The sequence below is a fragment of the Peromyscus californicus genome, unplaced genomic scaffold (genome assembly GCF_007827085.1).
Source record: "Peromyscus californicus insignis strain IS unplaced genomic scaffold, ASM782708v3 Scaffold_18__1_contigs__length_77618521, whole genome shotgun sequence".
Taxonomy (NCBI): Eukaryota; Metazoa; Chordata; class Mammalia; order Rodentia; family Cricetidae; genus Peromyscus; species Peromyscus californicus.
The window spans coordinates 71,497,574-71,518,084 of NW_026294480.1; the positions used below are offsets into that span (position 1 = coordinate 71,497,574).

Here is a 20,511-nt window from a genome sequence, read left to right on the forward strand (position 1 = left end):
CACAGTACATATCATTATTGTGTTACAAAAGCCAGAGAGCTTTTAAAACCCATAATGTCAAGTTTGAAGTAAATTAGAATGGAGCTGACTAATACAGTTGAGACTTAACTGTCTCATTTCACCCTTAAAATGGGTAAATATGTGCTCAATCCTTTGTGGAGTGCAGTGTAAATAAGCCAGAGGAATTCAGAGGGCTAATCTCACAAATATAGTAATATGCTTCCTAGTCAATAAAACGTACCAATCAATTAATACATGTAGAATTAATTACTAATGTAAAATTATCCTTCTACAAAAGGACTCCTCCCCTCTGAGAAGTCAACACGTTCACTCTGGGTTGTTTGCTCCTCAAACATACACATCAGTGAGTGACACACAGTGACTCTCTTGGAAGTTCAGACCCACATACACTTCTTTCTCAGTTTTACAGGGGCTCTAAATAAAGTATTTACAAGTGGATCTTACAGTGTATTTGATAAAGATGACTCCAAAACCTACAAACTTTTGATTAGAAAAAGGAAATAACATTTTTGCTAATGTGTTGCATGGATCTGTTTCTTCTAAGCCGTCCTTAATGAGTTCGTTGAAATCCCAGGTTTAAAGTCAGAGAACAAAAACCAGACCAGTAGTAAAAGGATTTAAAAATGTTGAACTCCAAAAGTCATTGCATTTGTAACATTAGCCTGAGATTGGAAACTACTAGACCATGCCCATGCCCAGTGTACTTACCTCACGCAAAGCTGGATGAACGTCATGTGTAGAGGCTTGTGATCCACAAAGACTTCCTGAGAAATTAGATGAGGTGGAGAGGAGCATGTGATGGATGGATGGATGGATGGATGGATGGATGGATGGATGGATGGATGGAAGGTAAATAATAGAGATAGTTAGATATTTTCAACATTAATGTCCTATTTCCACAGCCTTATCTGTAAATCATTTTCACAAAGTTATGAAGACCTACCGTTTTACCATCATCAGGTTTAAGAAAGTACTATGGTTATTTAGGAGTTTGGTAAGAAGAGGTAACAGAAGGGCACCATTGAATGCTCTAGGACAATGACATTTTCCAGTGCCAAATTGTTTTGTTTTATGAGAGAACATAGAGCATTAGTACACGCAAAAAAAATAAATAAATAAGAAGTCAGCTTGACCCTTTTCCTGATGAAATTCTCAAGGGGCCTGATTCACTGGAACCTACCTGGGGCAATGTTGGCAAGCTCTGTCCAATGGATTTGCTCAATGTCATCCCATTTAGGGTCAGTTTGCTCAAATCTGAGTGCCTTGGGAAGCCTTTTAGAGCATCATGGTTTTCAGAGTGCTTTTTATCAACTACTTTTAACCTGTTAATGCTTCAAGTCTGTCACCCATCTGTGGAACTATCTGCACTTACGTTTTACTTTGTACTGAGACTGATGTGGGCAATTCTGTTACATACATCCATATCTTTCTTTCTTTGATTTTCCAAATACTGCAAACATGAGTACATGTTACACATGTAAAAATGAGTTTGGGTCTTGTCCTTAGGACTAACGGCTTCTTTCTGGGATGGCCGTTAATGTGGTTAGCAACAGTAGCCACAGAACAAAAGCAGGCAGGGTGCTAGTGTGCCTCTGTATCTTCCATATTGTTGTTGTATTTCATTTGCTTACTTATATTTAGTGTTGTTTTGAGTGAGAGTTTCACTAGAGTCTGAGCAAACCTCACACTCACAGGCCTTCTTCCTAAGACTTCCAACTGCTGGAAATAAAGGCACATGCATCCCCTCTCCTTCTAGGAAGAGCAATATCTTTTAAAGAAACATTGTATGAGCTTGGTATGGAGGCTGCTGTCTAAATCCTTGTATAGAGGTTGGAGCAGGGGTTTGCTGTAAGTTCAAGGGAGGTCTGAGCTACAGAGTGAGACCCTCTCTCAAAAACCAACAACAAAATTATGTATTCTCCCGCCGAGCTGCCTCGTGATGTGTGGGCCCCATGGCCTCAAGTTCCTGAATCCTGTGGAGCTGCATCTGCCACACTGTGCGTCTGTGACTCCTGACAGTTCGTCTTTTGCTCTAAAATTATCTGACTCCTCATCGGGTGACCCTAAAACCTGGAAAAACAAGTGCCATCCTGGAGATCCAAATTACCTTGTTGAAACCAACTGTGTTTCTGTCCTGATTGACCACTTTTAGTTCTTAGAGTGTAGGAACCGTATTAAGCAATGTGAAAACATGGACTAAACTTACTAAATCTAAATGGAACCATGAGACTGAGTATTATATTTTCTTAGAATTTATACTGCAATTATTAGTATTAAGCATTTGTTGGAACTGATGAAGGTTAGTGAGCATGCCCCTGAACCATGGTCAGAAACATGCTACAAGCTACATGTCATCGAGTGAAGAACTGTCTGGCATCGACTGGCAGACTCTTTCCTGTCCTTTTCATTGTCTCTTCGATCCTCACGCCTCTGCCCAGCTACCCGGCTGACTGTCGGCAGGCTCCGACATGCTCCCTCTTTCTCTCTTTGTTGCTTACTCACTGGATAGGTTTTAAGGATTGTCATTGTATTACATATAAAATCCCACCAAAGTGAGTTAAATTGTGGAAAGAGGGGAGGAGTTAGAGAATTGTAATCTAGGCATTCATATGATGTTCTAAAAAAGGAAAAAAATCTAACATCCTGGAGTTGACCCCTGGAATCAGGGCTGCCTTCTGTCTCTCAAATGCATTCCTCACTTCTGGGTTATTACAAGCATCTGCACTCCCTCCACTTGCATTATCCCCCCCGATTTTCTTTTCCCAAGATTTTTCTGTATATCAGTTGTATATTTAATCCAATACAACCATGTTCATTATTTTACGCTAGCTTTAGTGTTTACCAATCATGTGCAGTTTTTCCAAGAGCCAAAGTTTGATTGGCTCAGCCTGTTTTTATAGTAGAGTCCAATGATGTCTCCAAGGCAAGGTAGACGAATGGCCGTCTTTGGGTCAGGTATTTGTTTCAGAGCTGGCCATCAGTGCATGGGCGTGTAAAGAGAGAGGCATGAAGCAGAGAGCTCACTCTTGCCAGAAACGATGAGCTGTGTAGGGAAGGGTGAGTGTGTCTATTGTACTCACACACGGAGAAACACCCTTCAGAAGCTGTGAAGCTGTGGGAAAGATGAGTGCTGCCTTCTTGTGTGTGCACCAGGCCCCAGCACCACTTCCCCTCAAAGCCTACCACTCTGCGTCTTTCATATGCTCGCCAGTTTAACGTGAGCTTTCCTCTTCCTTCAGTCAGAATGCTCAGCCTGCAGTTTTCAGCCTCTTTGGTCTCTGCTTCTCTTCCTGCTGCTTTCCTTCTTGGTTCTTGGGGCTGTTGGAAGTACCGTGAGCTCTGGGACCCCCGTGCTTACACAGTCCCTTGACTGCTATGTCAAAAGGAGGGAATGATTAATTTATTGACTGGAATTGACTACTTCATGTCCCAAGAGCGTACTAGCAAAATACTCCTCAAGCTTTTATTTTACATCTACATCCACATCGATCTCTATGTGTATGGAAAGAGAGAGAAGACGTACCTGAGGACCCTGGGGAAAACTGGAGCTAACTCAAAGCTCTGTGGGGGCCAAGTGCTGGCATGTTTCACGAGTTTCCAGTTGGTGCTGATACTGCTGGTGGAGGAGACTAGGTTCAGAAGCACTGAGCATCTGTTGTGCTTATGGTCCCTTGATGGACCATAACTTAGCCAGCTTTATAGGCTCCTCCATTGCCAGCAATATAACTAGCATGTGGTTGACACTGACATATTGGTTGGACTTTTTTTTTTTACTTTGATTCTTTGTGGATTTCACATCATACGTTCCGATCCCACTTATCTCCTCATCTCCTCAAGCCCACCCTCTGCCCTTGTAACCAACACCCCAGCCCCTGAAACAAAACCAAATTTAAAAGAAAAACCAAACAAAAGGAAGAAGAATCTTGTCATGGAAGCTGTAGTGTGGCTCACTGAGTCACACAGTTTACCCTTTAGTCCATTCATCTTTACTTGCCAGTTCATTACCATGAGTCATTGGTCTGGCTCTAGGCCTCTGTTTTCTGCTACACCATTAATAATGGGTCTCACTGGGGCTCCTTTTGGATATCCTGCTGTCCTGTGTCATGGAGATTCTGATGTTTTAGATTCGTAGGTTCATCCCCTTCACATGCTCCAACAGTTCACAGATTCATTGGATGTTGGGGTAGACCAACTCATAGCCTTGGTTCTGGGCCTGGGTGGTAGCTGAGTTGGACTTTTATTGGGCTGAGCAGATAAGAAATAAAGACTTCTCTCCACATGTTTTAAGTGATCGGCTTTCAAAGCATGCTAAGACACAAGCAACTAACTGTACAAAGCTCTCTGCAAAATGTAAAAAAAATAAATGGCTCATGTCCTTAAATGGGAATAGTGAGTATATTTATCACTGTCTTTATTGTGGCTTGTAACTAGTTTTGAAATTTCACAGGTAATAAATAGTGAGCCTGTTAATGCTACAGACAAGTTGACCTTGGAGAAGGTCGGTGGCATTTCCCTCATATATGCAGTACAGCCCATGAGATGATCATGATGCTGTTTTGTGTCTGATTCGTGGATGCAGTGTCCTGCCTGTCTGTAGCAGTGACGACTATCAGTGGTAGTGGCTGACTAACATTTAAACCAGTCTCAGGTGTGCAACTACTTCAGGTTAGGAAGCTCCGTTCTACTTCATTCCCTCTACCCTCTGAAGCCCATCCGTTATCCCAATGATCAACTACTTCAGGTTAGGAAGCTCCGTTCTACTTCATTCCCTCTACCCTCTGAAGCCCATCCCTTATCCCAATGATCAACTACTTCAGGTTAGGAAGCTCCGTTCTACTTCATTCCCTCTACCCTCTGAAGCCCATCCCTTATCCCAATGATCAACTTCACTGTGTAAGGCTCATGGGAACTTGAATCCTAAGATGGTTTTACTTTAAAAGTCAAACTTTCTGCAAGCTGTGGGAATGTACACATGCCATTGCAGCACCGGGAGTCCTGCGCAGGAGGATCACACGCTCGAAAACAGCTTGGGACACAGTGAGTTACAAACCAGTGTGGTCCACAGAGTGAGACTCTGTCTCAAAGAAAACCCAAAGGTGAGGCACCACTCAGGAAGCAGAGGCAGATAGATCTCAGTGAGTTCGAGGCCAGGCTGGTCTGCATACTGAGTTCCAGGCCAGTCGAAGCTTCATAGAGAGATCCTATCTCAAACAAAACAAAACAAAACACAAAAACAGAAAACAAAACCAGCCGTGGTGGTGCACGCCTTTAGTTCCAGCACTCAGGAGGCAGAGGCAGGCCAGCATGGTTTATAGAGTGAGTTCCAGGAAAGGCTCCAAAGGTGCACAGAGAAACCCTGTCTCAAAAAACCAAACCAAACCAAACAAACAAACCACCCAAAATAAATAAAGCTTAAACATTAAGTAAAATCCATTTTAGAATTAAGTTGATTGTGAAAATTGCTGTATGCTTTACAACAGAAAGCCAGAGCAATATATCTCCATACTTTACAGCTACTGAAACATAAACTACTGTTTCCCTAACTCTGAGCTTTCATCAATTTATTTCTTTGTCAAGGGTTGGGTACAGGATGAAATAATAGGTAATATGTTAGAGTGTTTCTATCATTTCTCATTTTCTCCAGTCATTTCTGATGGTCTGGGAAATGGGTACATCCACATTAAGATATGCATTCCTACATGCATAAATCCACAGGTAAATAAATGTATGCAAAAATAAGAGCATCATCTTTGGGAAGAAAATAAGTTGGCCATGAAAGCAGAGAAACGTTGAGAACATAAGTATTGACTTTAATTTTATTTACAAATGATATGCCACTACATGGTAGATAACGTCTTTATTCTTCGACTGATAAAGCCAGTGATATTTTCTATACAAAGTAGAAAAGTTTTCAATAAAGATAATGATTTATCCTTATTGAAATATTGACTATCCTTCTTCTGGATTGATTGTACCTTCTGTGAATTTATAGAATAAATGGACAGGTCATCTCCATTACTTTCCAAATAGAGTGTGGCTTCATATGAGTTTACATGTTCAGGAGGAAAAGTTGGTGGAGACAACAAGTTGGCCTCTTGCTGTGGACACCATCTCTGAAGACGAGCTACCCAAGGAAAGCCACACATGAGCCTGCAAGCATCACTGACATGCAGTGGAGCACTTAAGAAGACTTTGGAGACAAACACTTATTGCTCTTACACCTCCTACATCCTGTTTCATTACCTATGTAGCCCAGCTGTGACCCAGATGTCAGCCAGCTGGATGTCTTCAAGATCCCCAGCCGGCCAGGGTCAGCTTGTTCTTAAAATATAATTTAAGTGAACTCAAACCACAATCTTAAGTACAGTGAGTTCCCTGTGTTCTTCCAGTGGGTCAGTGATGCTGAGCAGTATGTCTCTTCTAGGTGCTTCTGAACCCCTCTGCTTCAGTTGATTTCATAGGGAATAGAAGTGAAAGACCCCATGCCACACACATATATTTTTGTAAGAATTGAGTTAGGTGGCACGGGTGAAAACATTTCATAAAGCAAAAAGAGCTGCTGAAATAGCAAAACAGTAAAGTGACTGTAAAAACCTAAAACCTAGAAATGTCCAGTGCTCTCAGAGGAAGGGCCACCAGAATCCTTTGAAGCTGGTGAGCTGGGAATTCTAAAAGCATGCTTTGCTAGCCCTTTTTAAGGAAGGACACGCACCTAATTCCCTGGGTTCTGCCAGATCTGTTAACACAGTAGTTTCCAGCGTGTTAATCAGTTGCCCTGGTGTGCACACGGCTCTCAGTCTCCTAAACCTCACATCCCGCTCTCTCCAGAAGAAGCTGATCCCAGCTTAGTTCAGACAATGTTCTGCTGCGACACTCACACAGGTCCTATTGTCCCACATCACTTTCATGTGACCAAACACTCAAAGCTACCAGATCTGGTGCTTATTCTGTTAGAGTGGAAGCAATTCTGATTGGCGAGACTGGTTTTTGAAAGGGTGGGATAAAGTTCATTTATCTTTGGCCCTTTAAAAATATATGTTATAAATTTTCTTATAGCCCAGCAAAAACCCCATTCATAGAATATTGCACAGAAAATTAGAATAATGCTTATTTTTAACAAGTTAAATGAGACTTTAAAACAAGAAATTAAGACTGTGTTATAATCTGGGATGTACAATGACCTGGCCTGCCCAACCTCTTCCCACAGGCTGAGTGACATGAGTGCCAGGTCCTATCTGTCACATGCTACTGTCTCATATCCTGCTTCATCTGCAAAGGTTTGTGTGTCAGAAGTACTGCTGTATCCCCTAATCCATACACATACATAATTAAAAATAAAAATAGATCTTTAAAATTAATAACAGTTTAAACTAAGCTAACATTGTTAAGGACCTTACTCAAATGAACATGAGCCACTAAGAGGATGTAATAAACAAGACACGTTTTAAGATATGTTTCCAAACACTCTGCATTTGCAAAAGAGTGTCAGAATGATGAATTTACTTCTTCTGGAATTTAATTTGGGTGACACAGACCCAAAATCCTCTGTACCTTGCTTTATGCACTCAGATCTATTTCATCTAGGTCAAAGACCAATGATGAAGTAAAACAAGAAAATGCTAAAGGTTTGATGTTGAACACATTTCTGGAGTAGAAATTGTGGTTTTGTCTTCTTTTGATTTTTTTTTAAATGTGGGCTTCCAACACTTTCAGTTGAAGGACAGATCACAGATGTAGAATTCAGATACTGATGAAGGACACCATATACATGGGTTTCACTGCCTTACTTTTTACTTGAAAAATGTTTTCACAGTTGAATTTAGGAATAAGTATTGAATCTATGGTGGTTTGAGTTAGGCGTGTTTCATACAGAATGCCATGGCAACACCCACACTCCCCTGTAGCAGCCAACAGATATGCTTAGCTCTCTATCTGCAGAATTTCATAAGAATTTTTTGGTCCTTAAAAACAGACCTCTAGATAACAATGAACATCTTGTTTCATTGGTCCACAGGAAAAGTGGACCTCCAGAAGGTCAGAGGTAACTGGGCATGTCTATAGCACTTCTCAGGAGGAGAAAAGACTTCACTAAGTGTCACTGCTCTGAGACATCTCCTTTGCTGGTCTTCTTCCTCATGTGACTTTGCTGTGATGGTTCATTCAGCTAAAGGGTCAAAACAGGGCACAATCCTAAAGCTTTCCCTTTCTGTTTCTCAGAATCGCATCACACATGACCTGCCATGATGGTAGGTTCCTGACAGTGCCCACACTTGTCACCCACGCAGTCAGTGTGGGCCTAGATTTTTGTGGAGGAGTTCTTCGGTCCTCTGACATCTGATTGGCAGCTCTTCCTGCTGTCCACTCTAATGCGGTCTGCACTGTTTCAAGACCATGCCCTGTGCACACGTTTGTCCAGTGCGACATGACCCACCTCCCTTCAAAAAAAACAGGTGCTTGCCTCACTTGAGTAAGACTCTTAACAATGGAGCTTAGCGTAAACTCTGTTATTACTTATTTTAAACATTTATTTTTACTTTTAATTACGTATGTGTATGTGTGCCCGTATCAAGTGGTGGGTATTTCAATTTGCTTTCTATTGCTGTGACAAAATACTGTGAGTCAAAGCAATTTGGGGAGGAAAGGGTTAATTTCCCCTTATAGGTTACATCCTTTATGAATGGAAGTCAGGAGAGAAGCTCAAGGCAGGAACCTAGATGCAGGAATTGGAGCAGAGACCATGGAAGAATGAGCTCACTGACTTGCTCCCAGGGCTTGCTCAACAGCTTTGGTCCACGATCCAAGACCACCTGCTGAGGGGTGGTACAACGCACATTAGTCATTAATCAAGAAAATGCCCTACCTATTTGCCTACAAACAGTCTAATGGAGGCCTTTTCTCATTTGAAGTTTTTCTTCTCAGATAACTCTAGCTTGTGTCAAGTTGAGCAAAAAAGAAGAAAAAAGAGTGTAGGTGTCTAAAGACATCAGAAGAGGACAATGTACCCTCTGGAGCTAGTGTTACAGGTGGTTTTGGTAGTAAGCAGCCCAGCGAGGATGCTGGGAACCAAACTTGGGTCATCTGTTAGCAAAGTACATTCTTCCAACTGCTCAACCATCTCCCCAGCCTCTTCATTTCAACTTCTAATAAAGACATTTTTTTCCTCCAGTTGCAAGAATGAGTGTTTAGCCAACTATCCCGATTTTGTAGTTTGAGATTTCCTTCTAAACATATTTTTCCTTGACTTTTCTTCAAAGTTTACTATGGTTACAATATAACATAGGCTTTCAAATATTATGCATTAAAAAACAAAGGAGGTTGGTAAAAATAAAAGAGACATACTCATAATATCTGAAGAAATTTTCCTCCAAGATGAAAGGTTTTCATTTCACAGGAAAGTGCGTCACAACAGAAGCACTAAGAAAGGACAAAACTGTCAAAAACCAACATAGTGTCTGTGGCAGGGCAGAGCAGCCTCAGATTTGTGGTAGGCAGTGTGTGAGTGTGAGTGTGAACATGTGGAAACCAGTGGCCATCCTGAGTGTTGTTCCTCAAGTCCATCTTCTCTTTTGAGACATGGTCTCCTGTTGGCTTGCAGCTTGCCAATGAAGCTAGGCTGGCCGACCAACCAGGCCTAAGGAGCTGCCTGTGTCCTTCTCTCCAGGGCTGGGATTATAAGCAGGTACCCCCATACCTAGCCTTTATGTGTGTTCTGAGGATCACAGATAGGTCTCCATCCTTTCACAGAAAGCACTTTTCCAGGTACCTGAACCATCTCTCCACCTCCAGCCCTCATATCCCAGCATGTGCCTCAGGGGCTATTTAGCAAGATGGAGCTAGTGAAAGCAAGATAAATGTTGTTTCTTAAGTCTAGAAACGTGGCTTAAGAAAATTTTTCTAGGTGTGTAGCAAACTAATTCAGCTAATTTTCGTAACTGACTTCTATTATGGATTTTTTATTGTAATTTTGATTTTAAAGATAAATGAAGGCATAGAAAGGCAAACTATTCCTAAAAATCTATTTAAAATGTAGTGTTAGACTTCAATACCACCCGAATTCTGAAGTCCAGATACACTGACTCTATGCCATCCCCCACACACTTTAACATGACATATGTGCACGTTGAATCTCTGAAGTATATCGGACGCAAATGTCAGATTCATTTGGCAGACTTGTTTGGAAACTCACCACAGAACCTCCTCGGTGAGGCGTAGGTAGACCTGTGCCTTCTCTATGACAGCTCTAATCTGTTCAGATATAATTTACTTTTGCCAACGTCTACATTCAAAGAGCTAGTGCGAGGCAGTGAGAGGATGAGCTACGAACATGCGCCTTGGTCTTGTGCTTGTCTGAGTTAATGTTTGCCTCCTTCCTTCCAGATGCTTCATTCCAAACATCTATGCTGCTCTGTTCACGGCTGCTCTTGTTCCTCTGATGTGCCTCGTGGTGGTGTTTGTGGTGTTCATTCACGCCTATCAGCTGAAGCCACAGTGGAAAGGTTATGACGATGTCTTCAGAGGACGCACAAACGCAGCAGGTTAGGAAAGAACTATTTTTGCATTTTAGAAATGGGAACTCCTCAAGGGGGGAAAATTCCATGGAGGTTTTTGTGTCCTGGGTTTTTTGCTTGGTTTTGTTTTTAAAGGAAAGGGAAGGATGAGATTAGGTTCAGCTTTCAGCACTGAACCCTTGGGTTAAACTAAGCTCTCTGGTGTCTACTGCTTGGTCCTTCCTGGCAGCTCTCCTTCTCAGGGCCTGTGGGTTTTATTGCTGTTTCCAGTTTCCCTTAAGGTGTCACGGTCCAGGCCAGTGAGTCACTGGCTTCGGGAATCGCTTCCCAGGCTTTCCCCAACTTAGGCAATAACCACCTGCATTCAACCTGTGAAGTCACTTCACTTCCTGCCCATTCTGAGACTTCAGAATCAAGCAAACCTTTGTGGTGCTCAGGAGCATTGGGTTTTGCATGCAGCTTTCTGATTCAAGCCGACAGATGCTTTAAAACGTGTGTAATCGGACAGCCTCATAAGTGGCTACACATGTCTGCTTGCTTAAGAGGACAAATCTTTCCAGCTTGAGCTGGCTTTCACTGCGGCTCAGTTTTTCCCTTTGAATCATGCTCAGGTTTTTATGATCGGATTCTCTTTTCATTGTCCTTAAAATAGAGTTTCCTAGGAATTTCCTTGACTAGGAACAATAACAGCACACCTACAGACAGAAATGGTTGCTTAAACACTGTGTGGGTACCCAAGAGACTGGGGGAAGACTTATGAACTGGAAAGGGGCACCTCTTGGAACAGTGATTGTCTTCTAAGCTTCTGCAAATCTAACCTCAAATGGGTGGCCATCTTGGGGTAATTAATCACAATTTAAATGCTTGTCAGAATTTAAGCAGGATACCATACATGAAGTCCCTGAAATCGTGTCTAATACATCATCAAGGGTTCAGTAGATATTTTCACTCAAAAGATGTGAGTGTGATAGGAGAAAGCTTTCTAGCCCCTATAAACTGGATCAGGGTGCAAAAGCATTGTTTATGAACTGCTAAGAAGGGCACTCTCGTGAGGTTTATTCAGAAGAACTGCAGGGTCTGGCATCTTATCCCCTCTCCTCCCATCTCTCATCTGCCATGACAATGTGTGGAGAAAAGTGTCTGTAATCATGAGCAGCCTTAAATTTATCAATACAAAAGTAATATTTATTATAGAAGTCCTACTTTTTCTTAGTTCCTGGAATGTTTTCATTCAACTTGTGATTCGTTGTAATAAAATGGCCATTATGTTTTAAAGGAAAAGAGGGTTTTTTTTGTTGTTTTGTTGTTTTGGTTTGTTTTTTAATCAACTGTCTTTTGTTTAGTCACAATGTAAAAGTGCCAGTGTTGTTATGTGTAGTGGCACATGCCCTTAATCCCAGCACTCAGATCGCTTTGAGTTCAAGGCCCATCTGCTCTACATAGTGAGTTCCAAGCTATCCAAGCCTATGCAGGGATCCTGTCTCAAAGGGAAAAAAAGTGCCAGTGTATTAGTCTATCCATTTTAGCCATGGTAATAATATGAAGACCTAACAGAGCCAGTTAATCCTTTAAAGACTTGTCTCCCTACACGTCTCAGATTTGTTCCATCACCAAGACAATGCTCTGGTTATCAGAACATAGATCCCTCACACACTGAACATGATGGTAGGTGTACCATCACAGATGTATCTCAGCTACAGAACCCACTCTACAAGGAGATACTAACAGAAGGATGGCTTCATCTATCCTTTCTGAAGCAAAATATTCATGGCGTTTCTGGTTCCCTTCTTTTTGTGTGTTTGTGTGTGTGTGTGTGTGTGTGTGTGTGTGTGTGTGTGTGTGTGTGTGTGTGTTTGTTTTGAGACAGGGTTTCTCTGTGTAATAGCTCTGGATATCCTGGAACTTGCTCTGTAGACCAGAGAGATCAAACTCAAACTCAGAGATCCACCTGCCTCTGTAGCTAGAGTTTTCCTGCCTGGCCCACAGTCAGGACAAATCTCTCTCACCTGCCAGTCCCACAGCCACTCAGACCTGACCAAGTAAACACAGAGACTTATATTGGTTACAAACTGTATGGCCGTGGCAGGCTTCTTGCTAACTGTTCTTACAGCTTAAATTAATCCATTTCCATTAATCTATACCTTACCACATGGCTTGTGGCTTACCGGCATCTTCACACGCTGTTTGTCATCGTGGTGGCTGGCAGTGTCTCTCTGACTCAGCCTTCCACTTCCCAGCTTTATTCTCCTCCTTGTCCCGCCTATACTTCCTGCCTAGCCACTGGCCAATCAGTGATTTATTTATTGACCAATCAGCAACACACTTGACATACAGAACATCCCACAGCATGCCTCTGCCTCCCAAGTGCTGAGATTACAGGAGTGCGCCACCACCTCCAGGCTCCTGATTCCCCTCTTGGGCTCCTGATTCCCCTCTTCAGCTCCTGATTCCCCTCTTTTACTGATAATCTAGTCTGAGTAGTTAGTGCCTCATGTCTGGGCTTGTTACGTCTTTCTGATCAGTTTCTCTTTATCTAGTCTCTTTTTTTTTCTCCATTTCAATAACTCAGATGCCTGTACTTCAAAACTGAAGCAAATATCTTCACTCTCCAGCTTTGAGGCTGAGTTTTCTCAGGACCCAATAGTCCAGTTTCTGTTGTCTACAAGAGTCCCCAAAACCCACTGCTCACCCAGAATTAGTACTATTTGTCCTACATCCTGACCATGTCAATCTACTTACCTTTTCCTAAAATTGTCAGATACAGCTCTCTATGCCCTGTAAGGAGCTCTGTTAAATGAGATGGGGACTTCTGAATGAGATAAAGAGGTAAATGTGGTTTATCACACTCCCAGAATCTTCACTAACTCCTAAAATAACCCTAAATCCAGTTTAAAATGGTGTAAACACAAGTTGATTTCTCTCAGTCTCACTCTTATAGAAATCCTGAAGTCCTTCAGCATCACACTTTATCTGTGAAACTCTGGGATCACCTCTTTGCAGCATCACTGCAAATGGGAATCACTCCTTCCCTGTGCCTTGATTTGTGTAGTAACTACAAATGTCCTCATTTGTGTAGTTACTACAACCCTTGTCATAGAATGGGTCTGTGGCTTGTTGAACTTTGTGTGGTTAACTATATAAATCATTCCTTGAGAACAAGGAATATTCAAGACTCATTTATGTATCCCTGGCATCTTTCAGAGTACTCATTGGATAGCAAGAACATGGTTGATATTCTAAAATAATTGAATAAATGAATTAAGGTACTATAAATCCTATAATGGTAGTCATGGGTACCCTATGGAATATGTCACAAGAACAGGTACTGCTACGTCATCAAAAGTGGAATTAAAATGATCTGTCTTGTTGATCTGTTTGTCCATTCCATTAAAAATATTGTGTAATTTGCACTCTTTTTTCCCGTCCTTTCCTTCTGTGGGTCTCAGAACTATGTTTGAATTTACTCTTTAATAGCGCATTTGAAACCCACTGTTACTCCACTTAATGTGCCCCATATACTGCAAATCCAAAGAAACAAGTCTTTCCTACTCTAATCAGGAACATTTAATACTTTACTTGAATCTTCTTGTTAAAATTGGATTGTGCTGACCTTTAAAATATCCAATTAAAGTGGCACTGTAAATTAGTGTTTTATCTCTCTACCCTACTCACTATAGATAGTAGCTAAGAATAGCATATTAACAAAAGAATATTAAAAATAAGATGAATATATCTTTGTAGGTCAGAACAGAGCAGAAGCATAAAATGGTGATCTGAGCCCCGAACCCTAATATTTCCTGAGATCAAATAGATGTGGATGCAAACTCTCACCTGCTCTGGTGGTGAAATGGAGCCTGTAAGATTCTAATCCACTGTGGGAAAATATGGACAATGGATCCCTCATGACAGAAGCCCGGGAGAGCTGCTTAGGAGTTTCAGATTTGACTTAGAGCAGTGTGTCAACCCAAGAAGACAATCACATCCCATTAAACACGAGTACCAAGCTCTTCAGAGTTAGAGCCATAATGTCACCATGGAAAATGAAGGACCAAGACATCAAAATACTCCCTGAGGGCTCTGAAAGCTTCAGGAGTGTTTGGGGGAGGCAACCACAGAACCATTTCAATGGTAAAGGTTGAGAAAAAATAGAGTGGATAGAGAAACAAATGTTTTCTATTCAAAAAATAAGGAAAACTAATCAGCATAGACCTTTAAATGTAACAAAAGGTGACTTTAAAGCATGAATCTGGTCCGACGTGGAGGTCTGTAAGAGATTTAAAATGAATGAGTTAATGTCCCTGAGAAGTAGGAAGCAGTGAAAAGGACCCTGCAAGCCACTGGGCAAACCACTTCCGCATTTTATCTGTTCACTCTAGAAAGCTTTGCTGAGATGTAGTTTATACACTGGAAAGTTCCTCTGTTCAAATTGTCCAGTCTGATGAGGGTTAACTTGTTCATACAGTTATGGAACTACACCATAGTCTAACTTTAGAACATCTTCATGACCGATAAGAAGCCTCACACTCATCAGTAACCCCTCCCCATGCTCCACCTTCTTGAGCTGCAGATTCCCAATAACCCATCTTCTCCCCATCTCGGTCTCCATGTCTACTCAGGATGCTTTATATAGTGGGATCCTAGAACATGTGGTTCTGCGTGTCTAGCTTCTTAGATAGATGTGCTCCAAGTTCATATCATCACACAGACCTTTTTTTTTGTTTTGTTTTGTTTTGTTTTTTTTGTTTTTTTTGAGACAGGGTTTCTCTGTGTAGCTTTGCGCCTTTCCTGGAACTCACTTGGTAGCCCAGGCTGGCCTCGAACTCACAGCGATCCGCCTGGCTCTGCCTCCCGAGTGCTGGGATTAAAGGCGTGCGCCACCACCGCCCGGCCCACACAGACCTTTTTATTGTACCTAGTATCTTTTAACTGCCAAACAACAGTCCACTGTAAGGACTCTCTAATAAGTATTTCCATTAGTTGAGGGACATTTGGGCTGGTTTCTCTTTGGGGTTAGTAAAAACTGTAATTGTATGAATGTATGTGTGTAGGTTTGGCATTGATAAGTATCTTTATTCCTCTTGGGCATATGTGTAGAAGAAAACTTGCTTGGCCATAAGTTAACTATCTGATCTGCAAAAAATGTTTTCCACAATGGCTGTGGTGGCCTGTTTGTTTGGTTTGTTGTTGTTGTTGTTTTAATTTTTTATTCATTTTATATAGTAACCACAGTCCCCCCTTCTACCCCTCCTCCCACTCCCCCCTCCCTTCTCTACCCCCGTCCATTCCTCCAAAAGGGTAAGGCCCCGGTTTCTCTTTATTTGTTTGAGATGAGGGTCTCAATGTGTTGCTCAGGCTGGTCTCAAACTCAAATGATCCTCTGTTTCCACCTGCTAAGTGCTGGAATCACAGCAGCCTATTTGGCCTTTTTTCAGATATGGGTTTTGTTTACTTTTTGTCTATGTTTTCATCAGACAGAGTTGAGTCCTAAGACTAGGCACCTGGCAGATAATAACTTATTCAGTACCTGGATCTTCTGATGTGAAAGATGACATAGTCATGGGAGTACTTAAACACAGTCAGTCAATCAATCAACAGTGAATGCAAATGTGACATGATTTCAGAAATAAGGAGTTGTATACTGCCCAAATGGTAACGATGTGAATATTGAGATAAACTCTGAACACAGCAGAGAGGAGACAGCTCATGAACAGATCCTAAAGGAAAGCTCCAGAATCATAAAGGAAACATACAAAAAAAGAGAAAACACAAAAACAAGCTGAAAAGACATAATGATAGATCCACAAACAGAAGATAGGTATATCAGAACCACAAACAGTACAATCTGAAGAGATAAAGCTTCAGAATTTTATGGAACTGTATAAATACATATGAAATGATCTTTTTATAAGAGCTGAGAGGCTTCCCGAGAAGCATTGTGTTATGGAGATACTAAGAACATTTTGAACATGTGTGCATCTGTACTTTAAAAACCTGGATAGTGAGCATCTTTTCTTGGCTTCTGATATTCTGGACTCTTCCTGTAAGTAGACCAGTCCCACTCAAGACTTACGAAGCTGTGGTGTGAGCAAATGTGCTTCTTGCTGAAAACCTAAGTTTCAAAGAGCACAAAACCTGGCACCCTCTTCTCTTTCTCTGAGCAGCTGGTGCTTTTTACACCCTCCTGTCTACTGCATGCCAGAGATGGAGTGTAGTGGGATCACTCTCCAGGAGGCCCAGCACAGCCCACTACAATTCTAAACATGCAACTCAGACAGTAAGAGTTTAATTGCATTTCCCCGCATTGTATAGTGAATCCCAGATTCAGACATATTTGAGTAACTGAGGGGTTACATCATTTCATTTGGCCTACAGTCTTCCACAGTCTGTAGAGCTGCTCTCTAAATCACTCCGTTCACGGGATATTTATGCCTGAGAAAAGGAACAACTTCCCCAAAACATGTATTTGTCCCTACTGAATATAATATCATTTCATATCAGTTCCTCACGTCTTACACTTTGGGTGACTGTTTTTGCGTCTGGCATCCCTTAATTTCAAGCTGCATTTGAGTAAACTCAGTGAAATCTAAAGGAAAGGTTACAGGGAGAACTCTCAGGAAGTGAACCACACTGGGACCTGCAGATAGCCATCTTCTCTATCTTTCCTCATGAGCTGCCCTGGAACAGCCTAACGGCGTGGCCTCGGGGCCCTGCGGTTGGCCTGTGTGAGCCTGACTCTTGAAGGTCAGTGGCTGTCCGGGAGACCCCAGCTTCCTCCCCTCTTCCGTGGAGTAGGTGTGCTGCAAGAATGAGTCATAAGTGTATGCCAGAGTGAATCTCAGTGTCTCAAACGGCATTGCAAACAAAGCCTATAATTTTCAGGTTTGGTTTTGATCTCGGGCAATGATAAACTGGTCTTTCCTTTCAAACTTATTTTAAAAGTTGCTGACTCCTTTCTGATTCATCAGTCAGTTCTTATGTGATGAAAGATTCATGGAGCAGAGAGAGAATATTAATTGGAATGAAAAGAGGAAGTAGGTGATTACAAGTCCTTTTGTTATAAAAGTTCCCACATAGGTTTTAGTATTTATACAAGTCTAAGGTCACACTAGCCTGAACATATTTGATATGGTCTGCTCCCAGAGGCTAAGCATGCTTACGGTTAGTACTTAGATGGGAAAGGTGGCTTGAGCCCACTGGTCATGCACAATGAGACTCTGAACTGTTTGTCCCTAGTATAGTAGTGGCCAGTTTAATTGTTGAGTGGGAGCATCATTATGACAGAATGCTACCAACCTTCATAAGGCTCATTCTCTTTATCCTTCATATAAACAATAATAGTTAAGATAAAGTTCCATTACTGTGATGGAAATCACTGAAAATTTGTGATGAATGTAAAACATTTTATTATATCTTTAAATTAAATGACATTTTTATTACTAATATTGAAAAAAACTCAAATTGAGTTTTAGGAAACTCACTGAAATCCAAAAGAATAAAGAGAGTAAAGAAATAGCTCCTGATAAACGAAACATTCTCCCATGTTGTCATCTTCAAGATGGCTGACTGCTTGTTTCTCTCCTTTTGGACATGGGCGCCCCTTTTCATAGCAAGGGGTAGACTCTTCTTCCCCTCCATAAATCTGGGTTGCCTTTGGTCTTCCTTATACCAATCTTATGGAAGCGAGGCTGTCACACAGTGGGTCCAGCTTGTCAGAGGACTAACATTTTAGCTGTCTTTACCTTGGAAACCAGCCACCATATGCTCACTTATCCTAGATGACCCAACACTAGTAGAAGGACCACACTAACCAACGGGGAGCGGGCCCGTGGAGAGACATATGTAGCCATCATGCAGAGGTTTGGGGGCATCTGAGCCCTGGTTCTGGATATATGAGTGAAAAGGCCATCTTGTAGGATCCAGCCACATGGAACAGAAAACCTGCCAAGGGCCGCTGCAGGAGTGTGGAAATAACTTGATTTTAAATGACTGAGTTTTGTGCAGCTTTGTTACAAATAGTTGGAACATCAAGAAGCCTCATGCTTCTCATTTCAAAATTGTGTATTGCTGCCACTTTAACTTTTGCTTGCAGAAACCTTCTTGATGTATAAGTAAAATTTCAAAATTATCATCTGATTTTTTTTTTTTTAACTCAAGCAGTGTGGCTCGCACTAGAGCAAAGAGAGTCATCTTACCTAGAACAGAACCTGTATGCTTGCCTGGGATCCAGAGTGACCACCTCAACAGGTTTTCCACGGCCTTGGCAGCAAGTGCCTGTTTGCAGTCTCCTCCCCATTTTACTGCTGAGACAAAAATGAAAACACAATGCCTGGAGGCCTGCGGAAAACCCCAGAGCTCTTCACGATACAATGAACGGCTGTTCACTTGAGTCTTTGCAAGCGCAGCTCAGCCTTCCCACATCTTGATAGTGGTGGTGGGGGAAATCCCGAATGTTCCAGGAAATGGATGCTCCTCCTCCGTGACCTCAGTCTTCAGAGATTCGAATCAGAAGACTTTGAACCCCAAATAGGATGCGCAGTTAATGCTTCCTTCTTTGTGTTTGCACTTGGAATTTGATATTAATAGCTAAAGACTGCCAGAACAGGGTTGGGGGATACCTGGGCTGCAGCGGACTCCCTATCACAGTCCCTGGGTTTAGTCCCTAGCATCATAAACAAGCAAGCCCAACCTCTTAGAATGATAGTCTCAAGAATTCCCTATTCTTACAAAAGAAAGAGTTGGATGGTTAACATTCCGCCCAAACCCCCGATTTATACATGTAACCAAAGAAGAAGAGGGGCTGGGTGGGGGCTGGGTCTTTCTAGAACTCACAGTTCCTGAATATCCTTTTATTAACCAACTAAACAATTGTGTTATTAGTGTTTTGAGAGATTCCTAGCAAGTGTTTAGTCTCCCCGAACTCTTCCCAGATCCACTCCCCACTCTCTACCCACTCAGCTTGTTCCAGAATATCTTTGCCTCAGGGTGTCTTTATCTCTTTATCTCTTACCCACTCTCACTTACTCACTGATGACTGAGGAAGGGAGCTCACTATCAGATAACCAAACCAACATCTATTCTAGTTATGCAGTCTTCATAAAGCCTGCAAGAATAGTTAATGGACTGTGCCTGCCTCTAAGTGACAGGTATGAGTTTCTGATTTCCTTGTCCTCTTCATGGTCATCATTAGCATCATCTCCACTATGATTAAGATTCATCTGCCAGGCACTGTGCTAAGAAGTTAAGTACAGAGAAAGCTTTCATCTCAGCGTTTACATGAATCCCATGAAAGAAAAAATGTTGTTTCTATAGTCAGACAAAAAAATCCAGGCAATGGAAGCCTGGGGACACTTCTATCGAGACAACAGTGCTAACGCATGGAGTTGGGATGAGAACTACAGGTGATGTATGAGCTCTATAGAGCCACTGGCTACCAACACCTATACTGACTAATCCCTTAACATTTTATTGTCGAAAATTTCACTGATAATCCCAATCTGAAGACTTAATTTTAGAAGCTGTCCATCCATATAAATAACCATTAGATTCTGTTCCCACAAAAGAGCTTGAAGGGATCTTGGCTGGAAAATTATTCTTGCATCTGCTACTTCATTTTTTATTTCTAACAAAAACCTCTCCCTCTCACTGAAATACCCAGTTTTTCTCAGTATTCTCCTAGTTGATACAGCTGCTATGCTACTGCTCTATTTTATGGGATTGTTTGATTGATAAAATGCCTATAAAATCTATAAGTGTTTAATAAGCTCTCTAGACTGTATTAAGGGCTTGAAATTTGTTCTGTTTTTTATTAGTTTAATACCATTCAGTATGTAATTGGCATAATGCCATGAGATCCTTTCTTTAACACACTTTCTAAAAGTCTCTCAGATATTCCCTTCCCTTTCTTTCTTTGTGATTATGCCTGGTGATTATGGCTGCCATGCAGCATACCATGGGCTGTAGATCTAGAGAACTTGCATTTATT

The 20,511-nt window shown here is 41.7% G+C and overlaps 1 protein-coding gene across 1 annotated transcript in view; it reads left to right on the forward strand.

Annotated features, from left to right (window-relative positions):
- Positions 1-20,511, forward strand: part of Adgrv1 (adhesion G protein-coupled receptor V1) — a 546,923-nt gene that overhangs the window by 453,519 nt on the left and 72,893 nt on the right. The window contains exon 86 of the mRNA XM_052743671.1: positions 10,399-10,556. Within this exon, the coding sequence (XP_052599631.1) occupies positions 10,399-10,556 (158 nt within the window). The remainder of the gene's footprint in view (positions 1-10,398; positions 10,557-20,511) is intronic.